The sequence below is a fragment of the Electrona antarctica genome, assembly GCF_951216825.1.
Source record: "Electrona antarctica genome assembly, chromosome: 16".
NCBI classification, from domain to species: Eukaryota; Metazoa; Chordata; class Actinopteri; order Myctophiformes; family Myctophidae; genus Electrona; species Electrona antarctica.
In genome coordinates this window covers 34,028,467-34,051,138 of record NC_136797.1, presented here as the reverse complement: position 1 = coordinate 34,051,138, position 22,672 = coordinate 34,028,467, and the positions used below count along the sequence as shown (strand labels likewise).

Here is a 22,672-nt window from a genome sequence, read left to right as displayed (position 1 = left end):
TTCAGGGAATATATATATATATATATATATATATATATATATATATATAAATAAGTGTTCTTCCGATGGATGCAATGTAGTTATTATTTATTATTGTTTTTTTTCTCTCGTTCGTTCAATATTTATAAAAACCCACAGACAGAATAAACCACTTTCACTATTTTGTCAAAGATAGCCAAAATAGCCAATGTGCAACAAGCTTATAGATGATACGTAGCTTGCGGAGTTATCAAATCAACCCTGCCCATCTGTCTGGCTGCGATCCGTCCTCTGCAGTCAGAGATCATGGGGAGTTCCACTGCGCAGAGACAAGTACAATGACAGCATGACCTTTCAGATCAGCGTGACAACAACACAGGCCAGCCGCCAGACACCACGGATCCTGATGCGTGTTTATTTCACTCGAGTGTAACTGAAATGAACTGCATTCACATAGATTGCTTTTACTAGTCTTTGCAACCACTCTCAAATGTGCTTTGTTAGCCCATTATAACCGGGAAAAGCAACTGTGGTTTTTAGATTTTTGCGTTGGCTATTCAAAGATGTTTGAAAAATCCCGAAAGTGTGCGAACAGATTTTAAAAGGCATTTGTAGAATCTGCCTCATGCCAAACACACACACACACACACACACACACACACACACACACAAACACCACATTCTCATACAGCCAGCAGAGGTTTTCATGCGATGCACTATATGGTGCTCTTCAGGAGCAGTTACGGGGGTTCAGTGTCTTCTTGCTCAAGGACACTTCCACATTCGGGGAACATTCTGGCTACCAGACAGCCTCTCCACCTCCCATAGAGACACTGGCGTCCAGTACCAATCGGCTACAAATAGACCCATACTACTGTACATTCTCAGATGAAATGAACACTCAGGATTGTACATTGCACGCAACCACACACACACACACACACACACACACACACACACACACACACACACACACACACACACACACACACACACACACACACACACACACACACACACACACACACACACACACACACACACACACACACACACACACACACACACAGTATCTGATGACCTACCCACTGACAAATCCTCCCCTAGGGAGTTTAACACACACACACACACGCGTGCGCACATGCACACACATAAATGCATACAGACCGATTTCTCTTCTCAGGCAATGGATCATGGCGTGTCATCTGGCAGGTAGGGTATAGTTGGGTGGTGTGAGCAGAGTCCGTGTGGGGGAGATAATGACCTTAGTGGTTGTATGGAGGTCAGTGAGGTCCCCTGGACAGCACAGTGTCTATACATAGTTAGCCATGCGCTGGACTAGGGCTCATCATTCATCATCTATCAGCTGGATTCTGCCAGGCCTGTATAGCATGTTCTCTCATAAGTCTCCTGTCTGTCTGTCTGTCTGCACAGTGTTCTGTGTAATGTCCTATAGCAATAGTTTTCTTTTTTTTTAATAATTCAAATTTGTATTTGTTTTTCAAAATCGTACAAAATCTAGGTTCAGTACAAAGCAGCATTACAAACATTTTACAACATACCTTACAGATAGCCACTATAGCAGTAGTTTTCAACCAGTGGTCCGGGGACCACCAGCAGGTTCCAGGTGGTCCCCAGCTAAATGATGGAGAGTTGGTAACCAAATGGACCCTTATTCGGTACGGGTCTATTTGGTTTCAAGAGCTCTCAAGAGTTAAATTATTGCATTGCATCTGCTTTACTTCATTTACAAGCAGTGGTGTAAAGTAACTAAGTACCTTTGCTCAAGTACAGTACTTAAGTATAATTTTCTTTTCAAAATCTTTTTATTGTAATTTCAATCATATAAATCTCAAGAGATCATAGGGCAGACATAATGTAAAGACTATTATTGCGCAAAACATGCCCCTTCAAGACAAAAGAAAAGAGAAAAAACATTTTCACCCCATCAAATCCCAATTTAGTAAAGCCAATTCCCAATTCCCCTACGAGTCTCTACGAGTATACTCCATCTCTGCTAACCCCCACAATCAGTTATGGGGAGGGTGAAGAAAGCCTCAGGTCTCCTCCGATACCCGGGCCATCAAGCCACCATCTTCTTTCCACCTGACAGTGACAGGTACACGCTATCCCCCCCACCTCCTCCCCCCCTGAACAGGCGCCCTGACAGTTTGTGGGGATCATCCTTAAGTATAATTTTGAGGTATTATTTTACATTACTGGAGTATTTCTCAATTGTCAATACTTTATACTTCTACTCCACATCTCAGAGGCAAATATTGTACTTTTTTCTCCACTAAAAGTATTTGAAAGGTGTAGTTACTAGTTACATTGTAGATATATTTTTGAGGTGCGCTAGCCTCTCCTATGCACAGCTTTTGCGTCTGTCAGTGTCTGTATGAGCACGGAATGTGCTCAGCTGATTGGCTGAACACGGAATAGGATGATGTATGATGATAAGAGCGCCCCTCACTTCACATGACTGTGATTTTTTTAATATTATAAAACATACATGAACCACTTTAGCCCTATTTTAGAAATAGGCTATTTGGAAATAGCCAATCTACAAGCTCACTTTTGTACTTTTATACTCAAGTAACATTTTGAACACAGGCCTTTTACTTGTAACAGAGTATTTCTTTCTACATTGTGGTATTGCCACTTTTATTAAAATATCGGAGTACTTCTTCCACGACTCTGCCAGGCCTGCACAATATAGCATGTATATTGTATAATGTAGCATGTTCTCTCATAAGTCTTCTGTCTCTCTGCACATCATTCTGTGCTGTGTCCTATCCACCTTTTTCTCCGACAAGGTACTGGGGCTCCTTGTGTGTGTGCTTTGCTTCCTTCGGGCAGTGTTGCCATGTCTGCTTATCATAAGCAACCTTTGACTTGTTTTTTCAAAGTCACTTAAATAAATGATTGGTAGTTGCTGGTTGATGTTTTTTTGGGCTTGATTCTAAAGTGTACAGTAGTTGCTAATTTGGGCTTGCTTCTTAATGTTGTTTAAACCAGTGGTTCCCACATTTCTTCACGTCAAGGAACCCCAGATTAATATGCAATTGTCCACAGACATTCATCTGAAAATATTTTGTGCCTTTTTTTTATTAAAATGTTTAAAAAAATATTCAAAATATTTCGATTTATTCTCAGTGTATTTTTAAATAACAGATGTACAACCTCACAATGTGTCGCTGTGAGCTTGTAGATCAGCTATTTTCATTTTGTGCTTGTTTTCATAGACCTGGCCACTTATTTCTCTTGCAAAACTGGCAACACAGCAAGAGAAAGAGGAACTTCTGCAGCCCACACAAACAAAGACTTATGGGTTACAGGAAAAACATGGATAGATGTGGAATGACTATGGGGCCCATCAGTGTAAATCAGCCAATAAGGAAATTTAACGAGCTTCTCGCTATATTCAAAAAGACCTCCATTAGGAGAAATTATGTCTACATGGCATCCAGCAAATTCACTGTACATTTTCCCATTACAACTATTCAATCATTGGCATTGCTGACGTCAAGGTCAGTCAATATCAAAGGGCTGATTCAGGTTGTGGGATGGAAGCCCCTCTCTCTCTGTCTGTCTGTCTGTCTCTCTCTCTCTCTCCCTCATGTCCCAGGACCATCTAATAAAGTGCCAGTATGCAGATTCAAAATGAGATTTGAAATGCACAGATGTAATTTATTATTATGTTGTCAAATTTCATCTATGGCAATTTTCCAAATTACATTTTTTAATGATTTTCAGTTTGGAGAATACTGGTTGGTGGACGGATCAAATTAATTGGCTAAGGGCAAGGGTCACGTATACAGTGAAACAAAATAAAGCACACTGTTTATCTTTGCTCATTTAGCCTTGTCCATATACCAAATCTAATCCCTTTCTCTGGGTTTCATCATTCAGCTGTTAATTTCAACCCGAAGATTAAGATCTCCCGTCTCCTCCAGCATTTATCTGCTTAATGTAATTAAGAAGAAAAGACTTAAATGCAGCGAGGCATTCTTTCGTTAACCTCAATGTCTGCGGAGCTCAGGAGAGATGAGCGAGGACGAGGGGAGGAGACGTTATCCTGCTGAGGTCTCTGGCAAGGAGCAGAACCGCAGACAGGAGACAGATAGCAGGCAGCGGGCAGATGGGAACGACGGAAAGACACACAGAGGAGGAGGAAAAAACAAGGCCACACAGCAGGAGCTGCAGGAGAGTCGCTGATTAGAAGAAATAGCGCGCGCGCGCACGCACGCACGCACGCACGCGCGCGCGCGCGCGCACGCACGCACGCACGCACGCACGCACGCACGCACGCACGCACGCACGCACGCACGCACACACGCACACACACACACACACACACACACACACACACACACACACACACACACACACACACACACACACACACACACACACACACACACACACACACACACACACACACACACACACACACACACACACACACACACACACACACACACACACACACACACACACACACACGCTTTTCATTTCATGTCGGTCTTGGGAGGGGGACCCACCACCCAGCTCATCCTCGGAGGCTCTGTTCTGAGCCCGCTCCGTGCCTTCAGGGGCCAACGAAGGCGAGCGATTAACGACAGCGGGGCGAGTGTGTATAAGTGTGTGTAAGTGTGTGTAGGGCCTGATCGTTACCACAGCCAACTCGTGTAACACAATTACAGAGGCTGCAAAGAAACTGCTAATGTGCATGCAGGCAGCTCTTGCCGGATGGATCAGGTATTGAGTTTTCTATGTTTAATTCACTTTCCAGCACACACATGGGTGCATTAGTTAGATTAGGGCAGCGGGAGGGGATGGGGGAGGGACTGGTCTACCGCTGAGCCCAAGAAGATTTGTTTAGTGGTGGCTGTCAATTACAAGCCTGACCCTTTCGCTAAATGGCTGCTCATCCCATGGAAAAACTAAATGTAGACAAAGGCCAGACTAGATTGGTAAAGACAGGGCCATTTGCCATGGCAGATAACTAGTGGCATGTTGCAGAATGCACAATGGACTAAACACTGCACATAATGCTGCACCAATAAAGCAGAGTGCCGAGGCCTGAAAGGCCTATGTAAACATCAAGGAGATTAGTGAGGCCATGTTATCACTACCATACAATACTAATGGGGGACTATACAATAGCCAATGGTGGACAGGTACTTAAAAGTATGAACTGGGCCCACTAGGGAAAATAAGTAGATTTTGAACAGCCATTTTCAATTTAAGAGACTGATTATAAATGCCCTCGCTCAACAAGTATTTACAGTACCTACTTTAGGCTACATTTGTTGTGCAAAATCAGGAAAAATAATATAGTAATGAGGTCATGGCATTTCCGAATTCCTCTTAAACGTTTCTAAAGTATAAACTAAAAGTAAAAGCATATATTTCTTATTTTGAAATACTGTATAACCCATACATTTCCAGACTCATTTTTGCTTTGGTAGCATAACAAATTTTGCATACTGTAGATTTCAGAAAAAATAAATCAATATAAACAAATATGCTGTGAATGTCGTTTGTAGAATAAAAAGACACATTTTTAAATCGAAGGGAAATGGCTGTTTTGACCCAATACGTACCCTATATTGCGTATGCTGTAAAAGTGAAACAATTATGTCATCATTATACAAAATATGCGCATTATTTAAAGGGAAAGAAGAAGATGTGAAGTAAGAATAAATGAAACTGGATTTCAATTATTGTTGTTGAGTGTACAGTATATGCTGTGCATACTCCCATCCCCCAGAGCAAACACACACAAGAGTGCATTCTTGGGTCTGTGTAAAGCAATTATAGATATTTTCTTCACTAAAATAGGAACCATTCAGCTCAAGGGAATGGAACTCAGACTGGAAGACGCAGTGTGGCGCTAGTTAGTGAATCATTATACGTAACTCTCTTCCCGAGATGATAAAACAGAAATTGCCAACACAAAGAGCTAGAGCCTCACAGCATCTCTTTTTCTCCAGTAGCTAAATGAAGAGCAGAAGCGAAGCGGGGCATAGTTTCCACAGTAAACACCTCCCACCCGTGTAAACACACATAATCACAACAAGATGGCCAACGTGGCTCGGCTCGTAATCTTATCACCAAAGTGAGACGAGTGAGTTTTGGGAGGGGAAGCAGTATTGCCGTTTGCACTTGATTAAATTAAAACGTCTGCCTGCCTCCTCCCTTGGGACCACCCCTATACAAAGAACATACATTGTGGCCATGTTACAGGGGTAAGGCGGAACGAATATAATCTCGTAAGCCTTTGCTACTGAAAGAGCCTGGCTATATCTGCCTGCCCCTGGCTTTACGCAGTGCCCTGCTGACGCCCAGACTCCTTTGAGTGAGAGGAGAAAGGGTGATTGATAAAAAAAAATGAAGGAAAAAAAGAGTAAATAAAATGAGGAGTAATTTTAGATGTGACAGGCATTTGGGCGTATAACCACGGAAAGCGCTTTGACAGTTCCATCCCCTCATTGTGACATATCCATCAACCATTTATCACCTCTGCCCTCCATTTGATTGACCTTACATACGTATGCGTCTCTCTCTCTCTGTGTGTGTGTGTGTGTGTGTGTGTGTGTGTGTGTGTGTGTGTGTGTGTGTGTGTGTGTGTCACAACTGTCCTGACCGATCCTTTCATCTATCAGAGCCGACCCCCATAAACGCTGTGGACTTCAGAGAGAACGGCATGTCAGAGGACTGACCGCTAACGCTCCTTGGATCTGACATGCCCCACAGAAATTCCTGAAACAGTATACTGCATTCTGTCAAGTTCTTATTAAAACAAACTACAGCGAAAGCAGCCAAAATGGAAGCTACAATGTAAATATTCCCAACTTGTGTTTCTCATGCCCTCATCTCTCAAATTCAATCAAAGTGGAAACAACTGCCAGCGAGAAGAATTGCCTTTAAAACCAAAACCAGGCTAAAGCTTGATATCTGCTGCGCACACGCGCACACACACACACACACACACACACACACACACACACACACACACACACACACACACACACACACACACACACACACACACACACACACACACACACACACACACACACACACACACACACACACACACACACACACACACACACACACACACACACACACACACACACACACACACACACACAAAATAAGGTTCAGATTTCCCCACCAAATTACCCAAGAGGCTGGAGGGAATGGAAATATGCATGTGAGTTGGTAACACTCAAATCTGACCAATCCTTGTGACAGATTGCTTTCCTCTAACTCTGTGATTATTTACTCGACTTATTATTTTCCATGAACAAAGAAAGAGTCACACAAAGCAGCCCAGAAAAGTGTTGGTGGTGGGTTAATATGTCTGGATCGAGGATGCTCTGAGCCTGTTCAAACTGTGGGTTAAAGACACACTAAAAAGCCTGGTTTATACGAAGTTTCTTGCGGGCCGATGTCGTGCTCCGTAAATAGCAGATTTACAACACCAGCGTGCAACTACAGTAAGTATAAATCATTAGGGATGCACCGAATGGGAAATTCTTGGCCGAAACCGAATACCAAACATAGGAAACAGTTGGTCGAAAACCGAATACCGAATATGATTAATATTATGATATGGCAAAATACATGATTACATTTCGATCACGTCATAACAACAAAAGAGTAGGTTACGAAAGGTAACCCCGGTTCTTTGACAATTCGGTTTTCGGCTCTAAAAATCTACCGAACCGAATATGCATTTTTTTGACACTATTCGGCCAAATAGTTTTGGTGGCCGAAAATTTGGTGCATTACTAAATCATCCTTAAGGAGTCTCCCCCCCCTCCCAGTGGTGGACAGTTACTACTGTAAGTACATTTACTTGAGCACATTTTTGGATAATTTGTTTTCTTCCCAAACACATGACATTCACAATAGAAACGATTGTACTTTTGAAGGGATTATTGGGACCCAAACGTGAAAAGTGAAAATGGTCAATCTGCAATATATAATAGATCTCCTACTGTATATTCACAACATTTAATACAGCAAAGCATTGATATTACAAAGAAAATGTAAGCTGTAATTTGTACTTTTGAAAACTTTTTTACTTATACTTTGTAGCCACAGCCAGACTTATGAGTCACCCCCCAATCCCATTCCTAGTCTTCCTCTAGCCAGTACCGCTGCTTTTCTTGGCAGACTCTCACATGCTAGCACAGGCTGCTAAATAAAACATTTTGCATGGAAAAACAGAGATAAAACACCCAAAAACTTTAACAGCAGAAACTTGGTACGTTTTTAGAGTCTCATTGTAAAAACAGAATTACCATGATTTAGTTGTGTCTTTTTTTTTTTTGCAAATGAAGGGGCCAAGGAATGCGTGCAGCAGGATTTATGACAGCAGCTACCGAAGGAAACTCGTCAGGAGGTATGATTTACCAGCGACGCGATCCTTCCTTCACAAAGCAGAGTTCCCCCTCCTCCACCCCTCTCCAATGTAACCCCCTCATTTTACCTGACAGATCAGCTTACCTCATGTCAGCCTAAAAACCTGGGAACCCCTACGCTCGGTGTGTCACCAGTGAATTATCGGTTTCCGCCGCACATGCTCCTGCATATCTGCAGCAGGCCATTACGGCGTATCGGTTTACGGCGGCGCGCTGACTCCACCAGTGCAGCTGCGTACTGTATGGGGTCATGGTTTACAGAGGTCTGGATGTGGAGGAACAAACCTGTCATCTCATCTCACTAAAAGATCAATCAATTATTCTAAACGCAGGGCGCATTCCCCCGTCAACCACAGACTTTATGGAAGGTCCTATATGGTAATGCATAATTTATACTCGTTCGCGTGACATTGTTGTGTGGCGAAAGTAGTAGATCTGCTATAAGGAATTATACATGCAATTATGATGCATCATAGACATGACATATAAAGGACACATGTTACATTAATACAAATGCATTATAAATATATCATGTTACAGATAATCTTGGCTTATTACTGTTGTGGCTTTGTGTTGAACATAAGTTCATAATAACACCGACATTTATACGAGTGAACTCGCTCTGTCATTGCTGTCTCGTCTTCATGGTCTTCATTAACATCAAAAAGAAACACAGCCCAAACCATATGCCTCTAAAAACAATAGCCTTATTCTGAATCAGCATTCAGCACGGGCTTACTTGGCAGCACGCTGGTGGCCAACGCACTCTTGAGGAGACACGCAGAACAGTGAACTATTCTTAAGCCAGCAGACATACATACTGTAACAGTTCTGACTGTGTGGTTTTCATGTTAAGAGTCATAAAGTAACCCTTCACCGTGGGGCTTCTGTCTGGGCCCCATTTAAATGAGCCCCATTGAGCTTGCCCCAGTTAAACACTGCCTGCCGGTGCTCGGGTCACTGGGGACTGATCAAGGAGATATGGCACACACTCAGGCTCACAAACACATGCTGTACAAACACAGGAAAGTGCTGACACCCAACAGCCATCTAGAGTTGCAAACTATTACCGGAATCACAGTAACAAAGCCCAAAGTGGAGAAAAGAGGTCACAGAGTGAGAGAGAGAGAGTGTGTGTGTGTGTGTGTGTGTGTGTGTGTGTGTGTGTGTGTGTGTGTGTGTGTGTGTGTGTGTGTGTGTGTGTGTGTGTGTGTGTGTGTGTGTGTGTGTGTGTGTGTGTGTGTGTGTTGCATCCCTGGCTTGAACACATTGCCCAACTGTTAACTGAAAACTTGGATATATATATATATAAAAACCAGTCAGATTGAAAAAGGAGTGCTCATTGCTAAAGCAAGCGAGTCGAGTCGCCATGCCGAGCGTTGCCGCCTCCGACGGTGAAACAGAGTGAACTTTTTGTTTTGTTAGGGATGACAACTCTACCCAGAAACTTGTCTTCAGCTTTCACATTTCTTAGTGGCTAGTGGTGAATTCCAAAGTGTGTGCTGAGACTTGCTGCAGGATAATTACCCATAAAACTAAAAAACAGAAAAGACTATTGATCAAATTCCCTTTGACAGTCAGCATTATTCCAATAACATTGCCTTAGTAAGTGTCTCTGACTCTCAACACACGTCTCATTACACTTGATCTTCTCCCCTCACTGTCAATAGCAGGACAGGGCAGAGATCGATCACACGACACTGCATACCAATTGCGACGCTTTAATTTAGCAGCTCATTAAACAGTAAAAAACAACATTACACATTGGCATTCTGACACACATTTAATGCTGCCCTCTGGTAATGGTCTGCTCTGTTTAAAAGTCTGTTTGGCAGCTCCGTAGATAACAGATGGAAGAAAAATGAGGGGAATTATGAGAAAGATTGATTTCCCGGGGATGAATGGTCTGGTATTCACACAGATTTATCTGGAACAGACTTTCCTCTCAGGGTCCCGTAGTCAGTTATTATTGAATAAACACACACACACACACACACACACACACACACACACACACACACACACACACACACACACACACACACACACACACACACACACACAGTATTCACAATTGTGTATTATCCACATGATGTTAAAATGTTTTGAAATGTTAAGAGGATGAACAAACAAAAGCCGTGTTTGAATGAAGTGAACACGTTGTGGGCGGGAGAGGATTTTTTTGGGACTTTTACCATGAGGTCACGTCAAAGATGTGGAATACCACCTCCGTCTCTGTAAAGGTTGATTAGTGGAACATTTCCCAGAACCAGGGTGAATTCCTGTCTGTTTGAACCACAGCATCTCTTAACAGATAGCAGGGTTTGAATTATAAAAGAGAAAAAAAGGCTATATACTTCTTTCTCTGACAAATGGGTGAAATGGCTCCACGCCTCACATCGCAACATTGTGAACTTGCAGAGCTGCTATTTTCACAATATTTTAATAAAAAATGCCAGGGTTAATGTTTTTTTTATTACTGTTAAATCATGATATTATCAAACATAAATATTAAACATATCAGACCGTCTACATTTCCCAAAAGGAAATGGATTATTTAATTCAGTCTGACCAGAAGCATGGATAAAACATATCCCCACCTACAATAAAAATGATTGACCACCACCAGCCCATCATCCCCCCAGCGAATCCAACCCTGGATAGCACATATATATAAGTAGAAGAAATGTGCCATTTCCCCACATCTAATCCCTGATGTCCTACAAGAGTGCTTCTCCACTGGTTTTGAATCGGTGGGCTAGAATTTGTGTCATTCTTCGTCCACCTGTCAGGACAGCTTGTGCCCCGTTTTGGGGTTCGGATTCTGAACAACCTGGTTGGGAAACAACAGCCATTTGACTTGTAGGGAACAAGAGGCTACATTGTCCCATTAAGCATCACCCAGTCCGTCTGCATGGAACGCTAATGTAAACCAGGGGCTATAACTTGCGGCATCTCAAAGCAGGCTAAGGAATGGAGCGGAGAGAGGAGGGAGGGAGGAAAGGGCGGAATAGGTTCCTCATTTGAGCTCCATAAAAAAACAAGGAGGTACAAACATTTATCTGTGGCCAGGCTTTCATCAGACACTTTAAGAGCAGAGGAATAACAGAGAGCAAGATGCTGATAAAGTGGAGACAGGAAATGGGGAGCGTGGTTCTCCCGATATCATGTTTCACCCGGGGCCATTGGTCCCACGTCTCCCTCCCTCCTCGCCCTCTCCCTCCGTTCTGCTGACATACATAGACCACAACCCTTCCACTGCAGACACTACAGCAACGTCTGGAAAAGGTCCCCCCCCCCCGGCTCCACAATGCAGGGGAATGAGGTATTCGACAACAGCAAGGAAATGAGGCAATGGTTTTTGGTGAAAATGTGACCATGTATGTATGCATCTCTCCATCCAAGCGTGGCAAAATACCCGTCACCTTAGCAAATGACTTGGCGCTGATGAATACTACTTCTATGGGTTTTCTGTATCTGGTCGAGTCCCGTTCCACTACCAGTGTCTGAGTTTGGCTTTAGCTCTGAACAGAAGACGGGGCAAAGCCAAGATTAAGGGTTTAGCTTTGTCAATCAGGAGCCGGCAGAGAGGCAGAGATAGCAGCTGTGGAAGGATACAGGTGACTGTAATGCCACCTCCGTGCTCTGTGTGACTCAGGTGTGTGTATACAGTTGGAGGCCATCGATATTGTCCTTTTCTTTTTGCTGAGGTTTGCGTGATCTGCGCAAAGGTACAGTTAACCCATTTTGGGCGGGAACCCCTTTTGGCGTTTTAAACTATGTTATAATTTAGCTATTGAAAAATAGCAGATCTACAAGCTCATAGCGCGCCACCGAGTGGCGCGCTACGAGCTTGTAGGTCTGCTATTTTTGAAAAATCGTGAAAATAATATTTATTTCAGAAAACTAGAGGATTTAGAAGGATTTTTTAAAATGTTGAGGTCAGGCCTAAATGGGTCAAATGATAAGGGACAATATCGGTGGCACCCAACTGTAGCACATTGATAGCATCTCCCCCATTACTGCTTCTGCAGTAAGCCGGGGCCGGGCCATTATCATCAACAGTCAACACTGAACATAGATTGACTACCAACTGGTAGATTTGATATCACTCAGTTCTACTGGGCTTATGAATGACGCTACTAGAAACCTACTAACATGGTATAGTACCGTAGTCATTTATGTAAGCTAAACATGAATTAGAACAGATTTGTAAGAAAATCGAAAAATCTGACAATCGATAATGTGACACTCTCCTGTAGCTGCCATTCTGGGGGAGGGAAAGCCTAGCCTTGAACATTTAGATGCAAAATGGACACCTTGTGAATATAGACCATTAGCGATGCATATAATATAGCAGGGTTCCCCAATTAATTTTCCTCGAGGGCCATATTTTGACTAGGGTACCAGGCTGGGGGCCGAGTCCGCACGCGTGAGGTCGAGGTCTTGCCCTGAAAATTCATTTTCAGGGCAGGACCCCATTTGAAAAGGATGCCCAGTTTGACATGCATAGGCTACTGACCCCCATTTAATGCCATTTATATCTGGGACCCCCCCCCCCCCCCCTCCTTGCGGGCCGCAAGGAGGCGCTCCGCAGGCCGCAAATGGCCCGCGGGCCGCTTATTGGGGAACCCTGTAATAGTGTTGCTGGGGGAGTTTGTCTTATCCGTGTGTACCAGTGGTGCCTGTACTGCTGTGTGGTAGTAGTCTACTACCTAGCCTGCTCCCTGTCTGGCTGGGGAGCACTTCAAGACTGTACTGCTGTGTGGTAGTAGTCTACTACCTAGCCTGCTCCCTGTCTGGCTGGGGAGCACTTCAAGACTGTACTGCTGTGTGGTAGTAGTCTACTACCTAGCCTGCTCCCTGTCTGGCTGGGGAGCACTTCAAGACTGTGTGGTAGTAGTCTACTACCTAGCCTGCTCCCTGTCTGGCTGGGGAGCACTTCAAGACTGTGTGGTAGTAGTCTACTACCTAGCCTGCTCCCTGTCTGGCTGTGTGGTAGTAGTCTACTACCTAGCCTGCTCCCTGTCTGGCTGGGGAGCACTTCAAGACTGCAGGGAACACCGCTAAAGGACATGAGGGAAATAACAGCTTTCCCTCCGACTACAATGGCTTTTAAAGCTCATCAGCACTTTGTATAACGTCTGCTCTGCATACAGGCATCCAGAGTGCCAGTATTCCAGTAGCATCTCAGATGCTGTCTGTTTGGTATCCTACTACTCTTTGCTAGAGACGGTGGAATAGTGTATAGAAACGCTTTACTGTATCCACAGATGAATAGTCTGCTTTAAAGGACCTATAACATAAAATTCAACTTTTTCAATTTCTTTTGTGTTTTTGGGGCTCCCATATGTGTTTTCTATTATTTTCTAAATTGCTCTCAGGAACAGCTCAACTGATTTTGGTCTCATCGTGATGTCATCAATGTCACCCTACTTTGTATAATTCCTCCTCTTCTTTAGTCTTCAGTTCCACATTTGCATTTCCACTTTGTTTACAATGTCCACCATTGTTGATTTTCCAAGCTGGCATGGAATGGAAACAAGCCTGGTTTTATCTAGCATCAGTATTATAATGACTAAAATATTAAATAATCTGCATATCAGCACCCCCACCACCTCAGGACATTGTGGTACTGCAGCTAAAACTGCTTTCAAAGTCCAGAAAGAAATGACAAGGACTGGTTATATCAGAGTGGTGATTGAGGCTCAAACCATTAGAAATAACTTTGAGGGACATAGACAATATGATATTAAATATTAAAAGCAGTTTTAAAATGCATGGTATTTGCGCTTTAAACCACAAGGTATCAGGACAAGGAGATAGGAGTCAGTGGAGTTGTCAGTATATTATTATTAATATATATATTTTTAATATAATATATATATTTTTTCATCCCCCCACTATAGTATGCACTGTGAGCTTATAGATTGGCTATTTTAGCACAATGAAGTTTATAGGGCTTACTGAAAGTGGTTATGGCCACAGAAATGTCGGAGGACATTAGTGGTTCAGTGCCATGGGGGGCCATGGTGCCAGGAGGACACCAAATTAAAGGGCAGCAGTAGAGTGTGTACTTACACTCATTCATGATCTACTGTCAGCCCAACTGCTTATAATGGCACGAGAAGGGCCACTTAAAACTCACATAATCACTTCTCTGTCTCTCTGCCTCTCTACGTCTGCCTTTGGCAGTGACTTGCTACCTTTTGACTCCGACTCATTGCTCTGATCTCCGATCATAATTGAACCGTAGATCAAGAGCAGGGACAGTGGTCCACGCCCCCCTTTTCCTGTTGGCCTGAGGCCTGTAATCACAGGGCTCTCGGCTGGTAAGAGTTCGCCTACCTTTTAAATTATAACTAATGTGCTAGGCAGTCATCTCAACTTTGAAGAGCCATTCTCAGTCACTGTGGAGAACTGGCAGGTACGGTAGGAGCTCGGGTCAGCGCCACCGTCATCTCTTTACCATCATTATTTCCTTTTTCATCCGGTGGTGTGGATTGTGAACAGAGAACATTATTATGGAATCATTTTCAAGGGCTACTGTATGTGGAATAGTAATTTTCAGAGGCTGCCCACTGAGTGCCGGCCCTGGTTCCGGCGAGCTGCCCCACGTCCAAAACGGTCCAGAAATGACAGAGTTACAGTGTGGGGGTCCCCAGGGGGTCCCTCTACTGTACTGTACTGTCACACCCGAAATCATCATATATACAGTTAATGTGTGTGTGTGTGTGTGTGTGTGTTAGACTGCACAACAGTGACACTTGGTGGTAAAAACCAACCAAACGCAATTTTCAGGCTCAGACGGACGGACCCAGGCAGCCAGCCAGGGACCCAGGCAGGGACGCGAGTGGCTAATTCTCGTACCAGTTGCCGTGTGCTCCCCCCGGCGTTATACTATTAGTATAGCGCCAAAGTCCTGACGCAATCGCTCATCCCCTGGTTCACGGAAGTTTTTCTATATGGAGAATAACATGGGGTCATCTTAAAATCGTGGTACAAAAATAAACAAACCGTCTCTGCGATATTGTTGGGGAGGTCTGTCTGTATCGTTTATGATAGTCAGTCATTCATTCATATTTGATACAGTCCGTCGCGTGGTCGAGGCCAGAGGAGCGAGGAGGCGGGTGGGCGCGGGGGAGCCCACGGCAACTGGCACGGGAATTAGTCACTCGCGGCAGGGACACACATAGCTGTCTATAGGAGTAGTTGCACCACTCAAAAAGAAGGAAAATGTGCTACAGTGCGTCTTTGTATTCCATGTAAAATACTGTCCTCTAATAGCGCAATTTGCCTCTCCTCCTGACTACTACACCCTAACAGAACTCTTAGCTAATTAAATACACCCACACACACACACACACACACACACACACACACGCGCACAGCGTCGCACGCACAGACACACTACAACTATTCACAAGGGAATGAGAATCCTTTTCTCCCTGGGTGGTACTGAAGAGGAATATCCATTCTGCGGAGACACAGAGGGTCAGCCTTTCTGGCACAGGCCTGCTTGTCAAGTGCTGCTACTTGTGCCGGGCTCTGCTAATGGACTGCTAATAGAAGTGAATGTTGCACTGTGAAGCTCCCCCTGCAGTTGAGAGTGTCACACGGGGTGATTAATGAGACACTCTCCTCTCCTCTCTTGTCTGTCCCTGTCCTCTCTTTATATCTTTCTCTCACTCATCTCTCTCTCTTGACTTCTCCCCCGTTTCCTCTAGAGCAGGGCTGGGCAACTTTGACGATGGAGAGGGCCACTATATTTCAACACTCACTCCCTAGGGCCATATATTACGGTCGTCGCAAAAATAGCCGATCTACAAGCTCAAAACGCGTCGCGCTGCGACGCGTTTTGAGCTTGTAGATCGGCTATTTTTGCTATATTCAAATTGAAATCTTGAATTATGTTTTGCTCTTTTTGAATTGGAATCCTGAAAATTAACATTTTTATGTAATTTCAAATGCCTTTAATTATACTTGTGTTGAAGCAATGAGCTACTAATTTAGACTGAAGTAATTAAAGCGGGTCATGTTTGCATGTTGTGGAATTGTAAACAGCTGAAACCAATATTAAATCAGTATTCTGACATTAACCTGAGGGCCACATTAAGTGAAGGTGGGGGCCGCATGTGGCCCCCGGGCCGCCAGTTGCCCACCCCTGCTCTAGAGCCTGACCGATGCCAGATTTTACGCCGATCCCTGATGTCGCAGAGTCCTAATCCATGAATTACCAATGTTTTGACCAATATTTTGACAGAAAGTGCCAAATCGAATGGAAAATGTGAACCTACAGTACTGTACTATAATGTCTAAAATATGATTGCCATGCTGAAAGTGATTAAAAATAATGGTCGATTCTAATGTTGAAAAAAGTAATATAACTCTCCACTCTATTCCCTGGCTGCTGCCTATCTTTCTGCACGGATGGTTTCTTCCCCTCTGTCCTTACAATCACCCCGTTCTCCAGCTCATGCTCAAACGTTTCACCTATCTATGCCTCTCCTTTCTTCTGCCTCCCGGGGAAGTAGGTGGTGGCACACACACACACAGGAAGCTGAAGTCATTATTGCCACCCACCCCAGCAACAACAATACGCAATATGTGTTCCAATCCTCACAGCAGGAGATATTGACATCTATACCGGATGCGTACCGAATTTCTCTTAGACCAATAAATAGTCCCCGGGTATACCTTTTTCCACTCTCATAAAAATAGAGTGTGACGTCAGCTGGAGTGGGGAGGCAAGCTCAGCAGCCACTTTTCACAGTAATTATCACACACTAGCACACTCCTGCCTGGGGTTGGGCTTGCAAACGTGCACCTCTCTGTCACGACTCTAGCCATACTGTGACTTATGATGGTATAATGTTCACTTTGCCCTTGACACCACAGTAAAATCCAGTGTCAATTATTTGTACAGCCAGAGTTACTGTACAATGTTTTACTGTACAATGAGGGGGTATATAGCATATCATATAGTTATTGTTTGCAAGCTATCAGCTTGTAAACAATAACATTGCTGTCCTGAATGTTCCTTGGAAACGTACTGTATGAACTTCCTGTTTGTAACTGTTGCCTGGAAAATGACTATTCGAAAAATAAACTAATACAAAAATGGCCTCTAAGTTAGATAACTAGCTAGCCTGCAAAAGGTATCCACAATATTATTATTATTGTTATTATAGGGGGAATGGGGTCATTTTTGTTGTTTTTTTTGCTGGTGGTGTTCAATGTTCTATTTTTTTATTAGTGGTGTAAACAGGATGTTGACAATGGTTTTCATAGTTCATGTCTCCTAGCAACAGCAGACTTGTGAAACAGTCTCTATGTAACCAAATCTAAAATTTCCTTCAATTAAATGTGGCCTTTAATGTAAATGTGTCATGTTGTCACCCCATGGCCAAAGGCAAAGGCATTTCGTACGAGGTAATTCACGAGCATTCCTCCTCAGACACAATGTGCTCATTGTGCGAACAAGCAGTGTTTGTGGATTGACCGCAGTGGCTGTAACTTTAGCAGCCCCCCAAGGAGCCAGTTGTCAGGCTATGGGGAAAACCGTTAGAGTAATAATGATAGCAATAACATTCTCACTTACCTACATTTCTTAAAACACACTTAGACATTGATCTGAAAGTCTGTGCACCCTGGCGCTTGTGTGTGTGCCTCTGAGTGTGTATTGTATGTATGTGTGTTGGTTAGAGCGAGACTCCTACAAATTTGTACTGTACGTATGTATGCTAGTTTGAGTAATAACATTTGTTGAAAATCCATTCGTTTCCGTCTCCACAAACAACGCTGAAAGGACCCATAACGACAGACAGAAAGGGAGAGGGTGGGAGGAGAGAGAGAGAGAGAGAGAGAGAGAGAGAGAGAGAGAGAGAGAGATGATAAATAACAGTTACATTGTGGAAAGAGGGAACTAATTCCTAGGAGACCAGTGCTGTGTGCAGAACTGTCCTTGCATAATGTATTAACTAACCAGTAAATAGCATTTACCGGTTGACCATGGTGAGGTAGAGTGTATAGTCAGTTAGATGTAAGTAAACACTTTAATGTGCACTTCCTTTGGTCAAATAACACATTAGGATCATCTTCCTAACACTGAAGTTCATCCCTTTACTATCTGCTTCTATGCAGAATTTATGTTGATTGTATGGAGGGTTAACAATAAATTAAGCTGCAGTCTCCTCTCCACTGTCTACATATACATGTGTGAACATTGACAGAGATCATAGCCTTAACCATACATGGTGGCCACAATGGTGGCTTTTAGTTAATCGGATTTTCATTATAGAAATCATTGCCAATTTTTGCTTATGGACATTCAAATCAACACTGCGTATGCTTTCCATTTCTGCCACTGTGCTGGAATACAAGATAGACATCTGTTCCTATGTCATGAGTTAATGCTCGTGTTACTGTCACAGCAGTCTGAGGTATGTGCTTGGTGGTTTGCAGCCTAAACCTCTCCTTTGTTAACAGTTTGGCAGGTTAAAGAGCACTTTTCTTGGGCGTGCCGGTAGCTGACTGGGGAGTGCATCAACCACATAATCACAACATCCCTGGTTCAGGGAAGACCCACGTTGTAGCCCCCTCATTCACAGTTTCCTGTGCCACTACTGTCCTATAATAAAGCTCTCTCTCTCTATACTATATAGTATATTTTTGTTGTAAACTATTCTCTTTCACCTCTGTCCATTGCTGGCACACTGGGACTACAGCAAGTCCTTTCAACCGCAAACCTAGATTCTTGATTCTACACAGAGAAACCCCCCTCCTCTCTCTCTGTGCATATGTGTGTGCGTGTGTGTGCGTGCGTGCGTGCGTGCGTGCGTGCGTGCGTGCGTGCGTCTCTCTCTCCACTAGGATCAGGCTAGGTGGATTACTGTGTCAAGCATAGAGGCTTTCAAACAGGGGCTAACATAACAGTCTAAAATGCACAGAGGTGAACTGAACTATACATTTAAGGATCAGCTTTTAACAAATATAATTTCGCATACCACCTTGTTAGGAGACATTCTAGGTTTCACTCAGAAACAATACTGTGATCAAATAAACAGTGGTCTCACACACCCCATACTATTGAGGCACCACCGGGTAAGTGATCCACTTTAATCACCAGTAGTTTTACACTGAAGAAGTGACTCTCCAGCGATTAGGAAATGTGCAGTGCTCATCAGTACCCAAAAATGGCCTGCCCATTAATTAGTCTCAAACAATGTTCTCTCGGTGTATCGACTTCTTAATGGACAAGAAAGGACCTTGTTGATGTTCCCATCCAGTCAATGACAGAGGCCTTCTCTCTAGGGTTCTGGAATGGTATTATGTCATCTTCCCCTTGCCCTTCAGAAACCAGAGCTGTGCTGTTTTGTTTTTTTTGTCTTGCGCTTTCTCCTGTACTCGTTGCTCATTAACTATGTAGGAGTGTGATGAAGGCTAGGGCAGGCTGGATTGGGTTGCTGACAGAGACCCCTTTCCCTGCATGGATCATCTTAACTAATGGTACGAGGTCTACGATTTCAGGCTTAAAGTGCCCTGATGCCAGAGCATGAAGGGCAAAGCCGTGACTTCTAAGCCATGGGTTAGGATCACAAAACATTATTCCTTTCTGCCGAGTATCCCTTTACAAAAATAATAATTAAAATTTAAATAACATTTCTCTTACATTTCTGTGAGAGAAAATGATTCAACACCTCCACGGACATATTTTTGGGAATGGATTGTTTAGGTTAGGATTTCTCTAAAACTCCCACAGAAGAGTAAAGAAACCACCTACCTAGACTTCCTCAGGCATAAACACATTATGCAAATATGCACACACAAGTGTGCTGGTGCACGCACGCACGCACGCGCACGCACACGCACACACACACACACACACACACACACACACACACACACACACACACACACACACACACACACACACACACACACACACACACACAGTGTGGCCAAGGTTTTTCAAAACTCTTTGTTTGACAGGCAATTCAGGCAAGATTTAGTAAATGGCTTCAGGTGTTCCAGCATTGTCTGAATGCATTTCGTAAGTGATAGCTATATGTCTCCCAGAAAACAGGGTTCAATGGACAACTGTGCTGTGATTGTGAAGGACAAGAAGACTGGATGGAGCAGGTATAATATGCTGCCGATAAGGATTACAAATACAATCTTACATCAATACTGGTCCCTAGAAATCCAATATCAATCTCAATTGATCCATTATCATCCATAGACTGCAAGCTGCAAATAAACCTACCGAAGGAGGGAAACTACAGTCTACTGCCAACATTTGAGAACAAGTTACTGAAAAGTGTGGTGTGGTGATGTGCTTTCTGTACTGTGTCCCCCCCCAAAAGTACCTTCAAGTAGGCTCTAAGCATACGCAAAACAGTTGGTGTCATTGAGATATTGGAAGGCAAATTTCTAATTAAAATTGGAATAATTGCTCACTCTAGTCTAGTAGACTGCAAGTGCCAACCACATTTTGTAATAAACGAATGTTGTTTATCAAGAGAAACACACATTTCGCCTCCTTCCTTCACTGGCACATCACATTTTCCACATTTGTTTGCTTAACACCTCAAACATAAGGTATATGACGTAAATAGGCCTGTGTTGTGATGACATTCTCAGTATAGTGCTGTTCTATGGCTATATTGGCTAAACAAGATGAAATGTATAAGACTATATGCTATACCTATAAGTATACTGCATCTGCATGCCTGCAGCATGCTACGCGCCCCAGCGCTTTTCTCTGGACACGGAGATGATGCTGTGGTGTGCCGACTGCAGTTACTTTTTATTTACTAGGACAGTTAAGACAGTTAAATAAATCGCTAGTATATATAGCAACAAATGTGTAATTGATTTATTGGTGTGTGTGTGTGTGCTAGCCTACACAACTTTTAGTGCTGAGTTGTTGACAGGAGAGCAACTTTCATCATCGGATAAAGAGCCATTCATTTACCTTCAGCGGTTCCGTCTCCGATATCCACGAGGAGGAAGAGCAAAAGCCAGGACATCATGGACAGCATCTCAGGTGAAAGTGTCGCCGTTCTTCTCTCTCTGGCAGTTCTTTGGACGCTAAACCCCATGATGAGGAGTCAAAACTCCGCGGTGAGGCAAGTCCAAGTCTCAAAAGAAAACAATGTAAACAAACAAAATAAAAAACACTTCGTTCAAATAGACGGCTATCGGTCCTTTATAGGTGCGCTCGGAATATCACTCACGACATTAAAGCGCAAAACGCCTCTGTGAAGAAGTGGGGGGAAGAGAAGAAATCCAGTATTTTTGTAGGCTAAACAAATCAAACGTGTCAGTTTATGTACTAAGAGGCGTGCGCATTTTTGTCTCCATCAACTGTAGTGCACGGATTATCACATTGAAATCAAAGCCCGCGTTTTCTTCTCCTTTTAATGTTTAGTTGGTTTGTCTGACTGTGTGGACCGGTGTCTCGTTGACGAGTTCATTCATGCCTCGGGTTCTTTATTTGAATATAAATAATCACAATAAAGTCCTCTGCTCTCTGTTTCAGTGGCTATCTCTGTCATGAACCCTGTGCATGTGCCGCTCGCCTCGGCTCCACTGAAGGAATTGAAACGGAGAAGGCTCGCTGTCTCTCCCTGTGGGCTAGCATGCTGCTTCAACCAATCCAAATACTCCTCATCCAAAACCCGGGACGGATAAGTGGAATGGAATGGATTTTGTTTATCGCAGTAGTTCACATTCACAAACATGTTCATGTGTCAAGGATATCGGACCGGTTGACCCCCAGATGGCTCTGCTGACACCCAAATAGAATTAGATAGGGCAGGCTATGTCAATTATTTGGCCTGTCTGAAAATATGTTGTGCCAGGAACCCCCATAAGAAAACATTTGTTATTAAAAAATATTCCAAATTAATATTATTATTATTATTATTAAAAAAACATATCTACAAGCTCACAACACATTGCATTGTGGTGCATTGTGAGCTTGTAGAATAGATAGATACTTAGATAGATATTTTATAATGGGATTAAAGCACTCATACAGATGTTTATTTATGCTACAGTACAGAAAAACAGCGCCCTCTTTTCCTTTGAATTTGTCAACAGTCTGTCTCGAGAGAGACTAATGCTATTAACTCATATAGCTGGGGGGACCCCCCCTGGAATCCCCTTAAGGACCCCTGGGGGTCCCGGACCTCACTTTGAGAAACACTGGTTTATCGACCACATGCAATGATTGATGGAAGCCTTGG

At 43.4% G+C, this 22,672-nt stretch overlaps 1 protein-coding gene across 2 annotated transcripts in view; it reads right to left on the bottom strand.

Annotated features, from left to right (window-relative positions):
- Positions 1-22,202, bottom strand: part of unc5cb (unc-5 netrin receptor Cb) — a 194,898-nt gene extending 172,696 nt beyond the window's left edge. For both annotated transcript variants that reach the window (XM_079524910.1, XM_079524909.1), the window contains exon 1: positions 21,397-22,202. Coding sequence is in view for 1 of the 2 variants with exons in the window: in XM_079524909.1 (XP_079381035.1) it covers positions 21,397-21,523 (127 nt within the window). In the remaining variant the exon portion in view is untranslated. The remainder of the gene's footprint in view (positions 1-21,396) is intronic.
- Between the last annotated feature and the right edge of the window lie 470 nt (positions 22,203-22,672).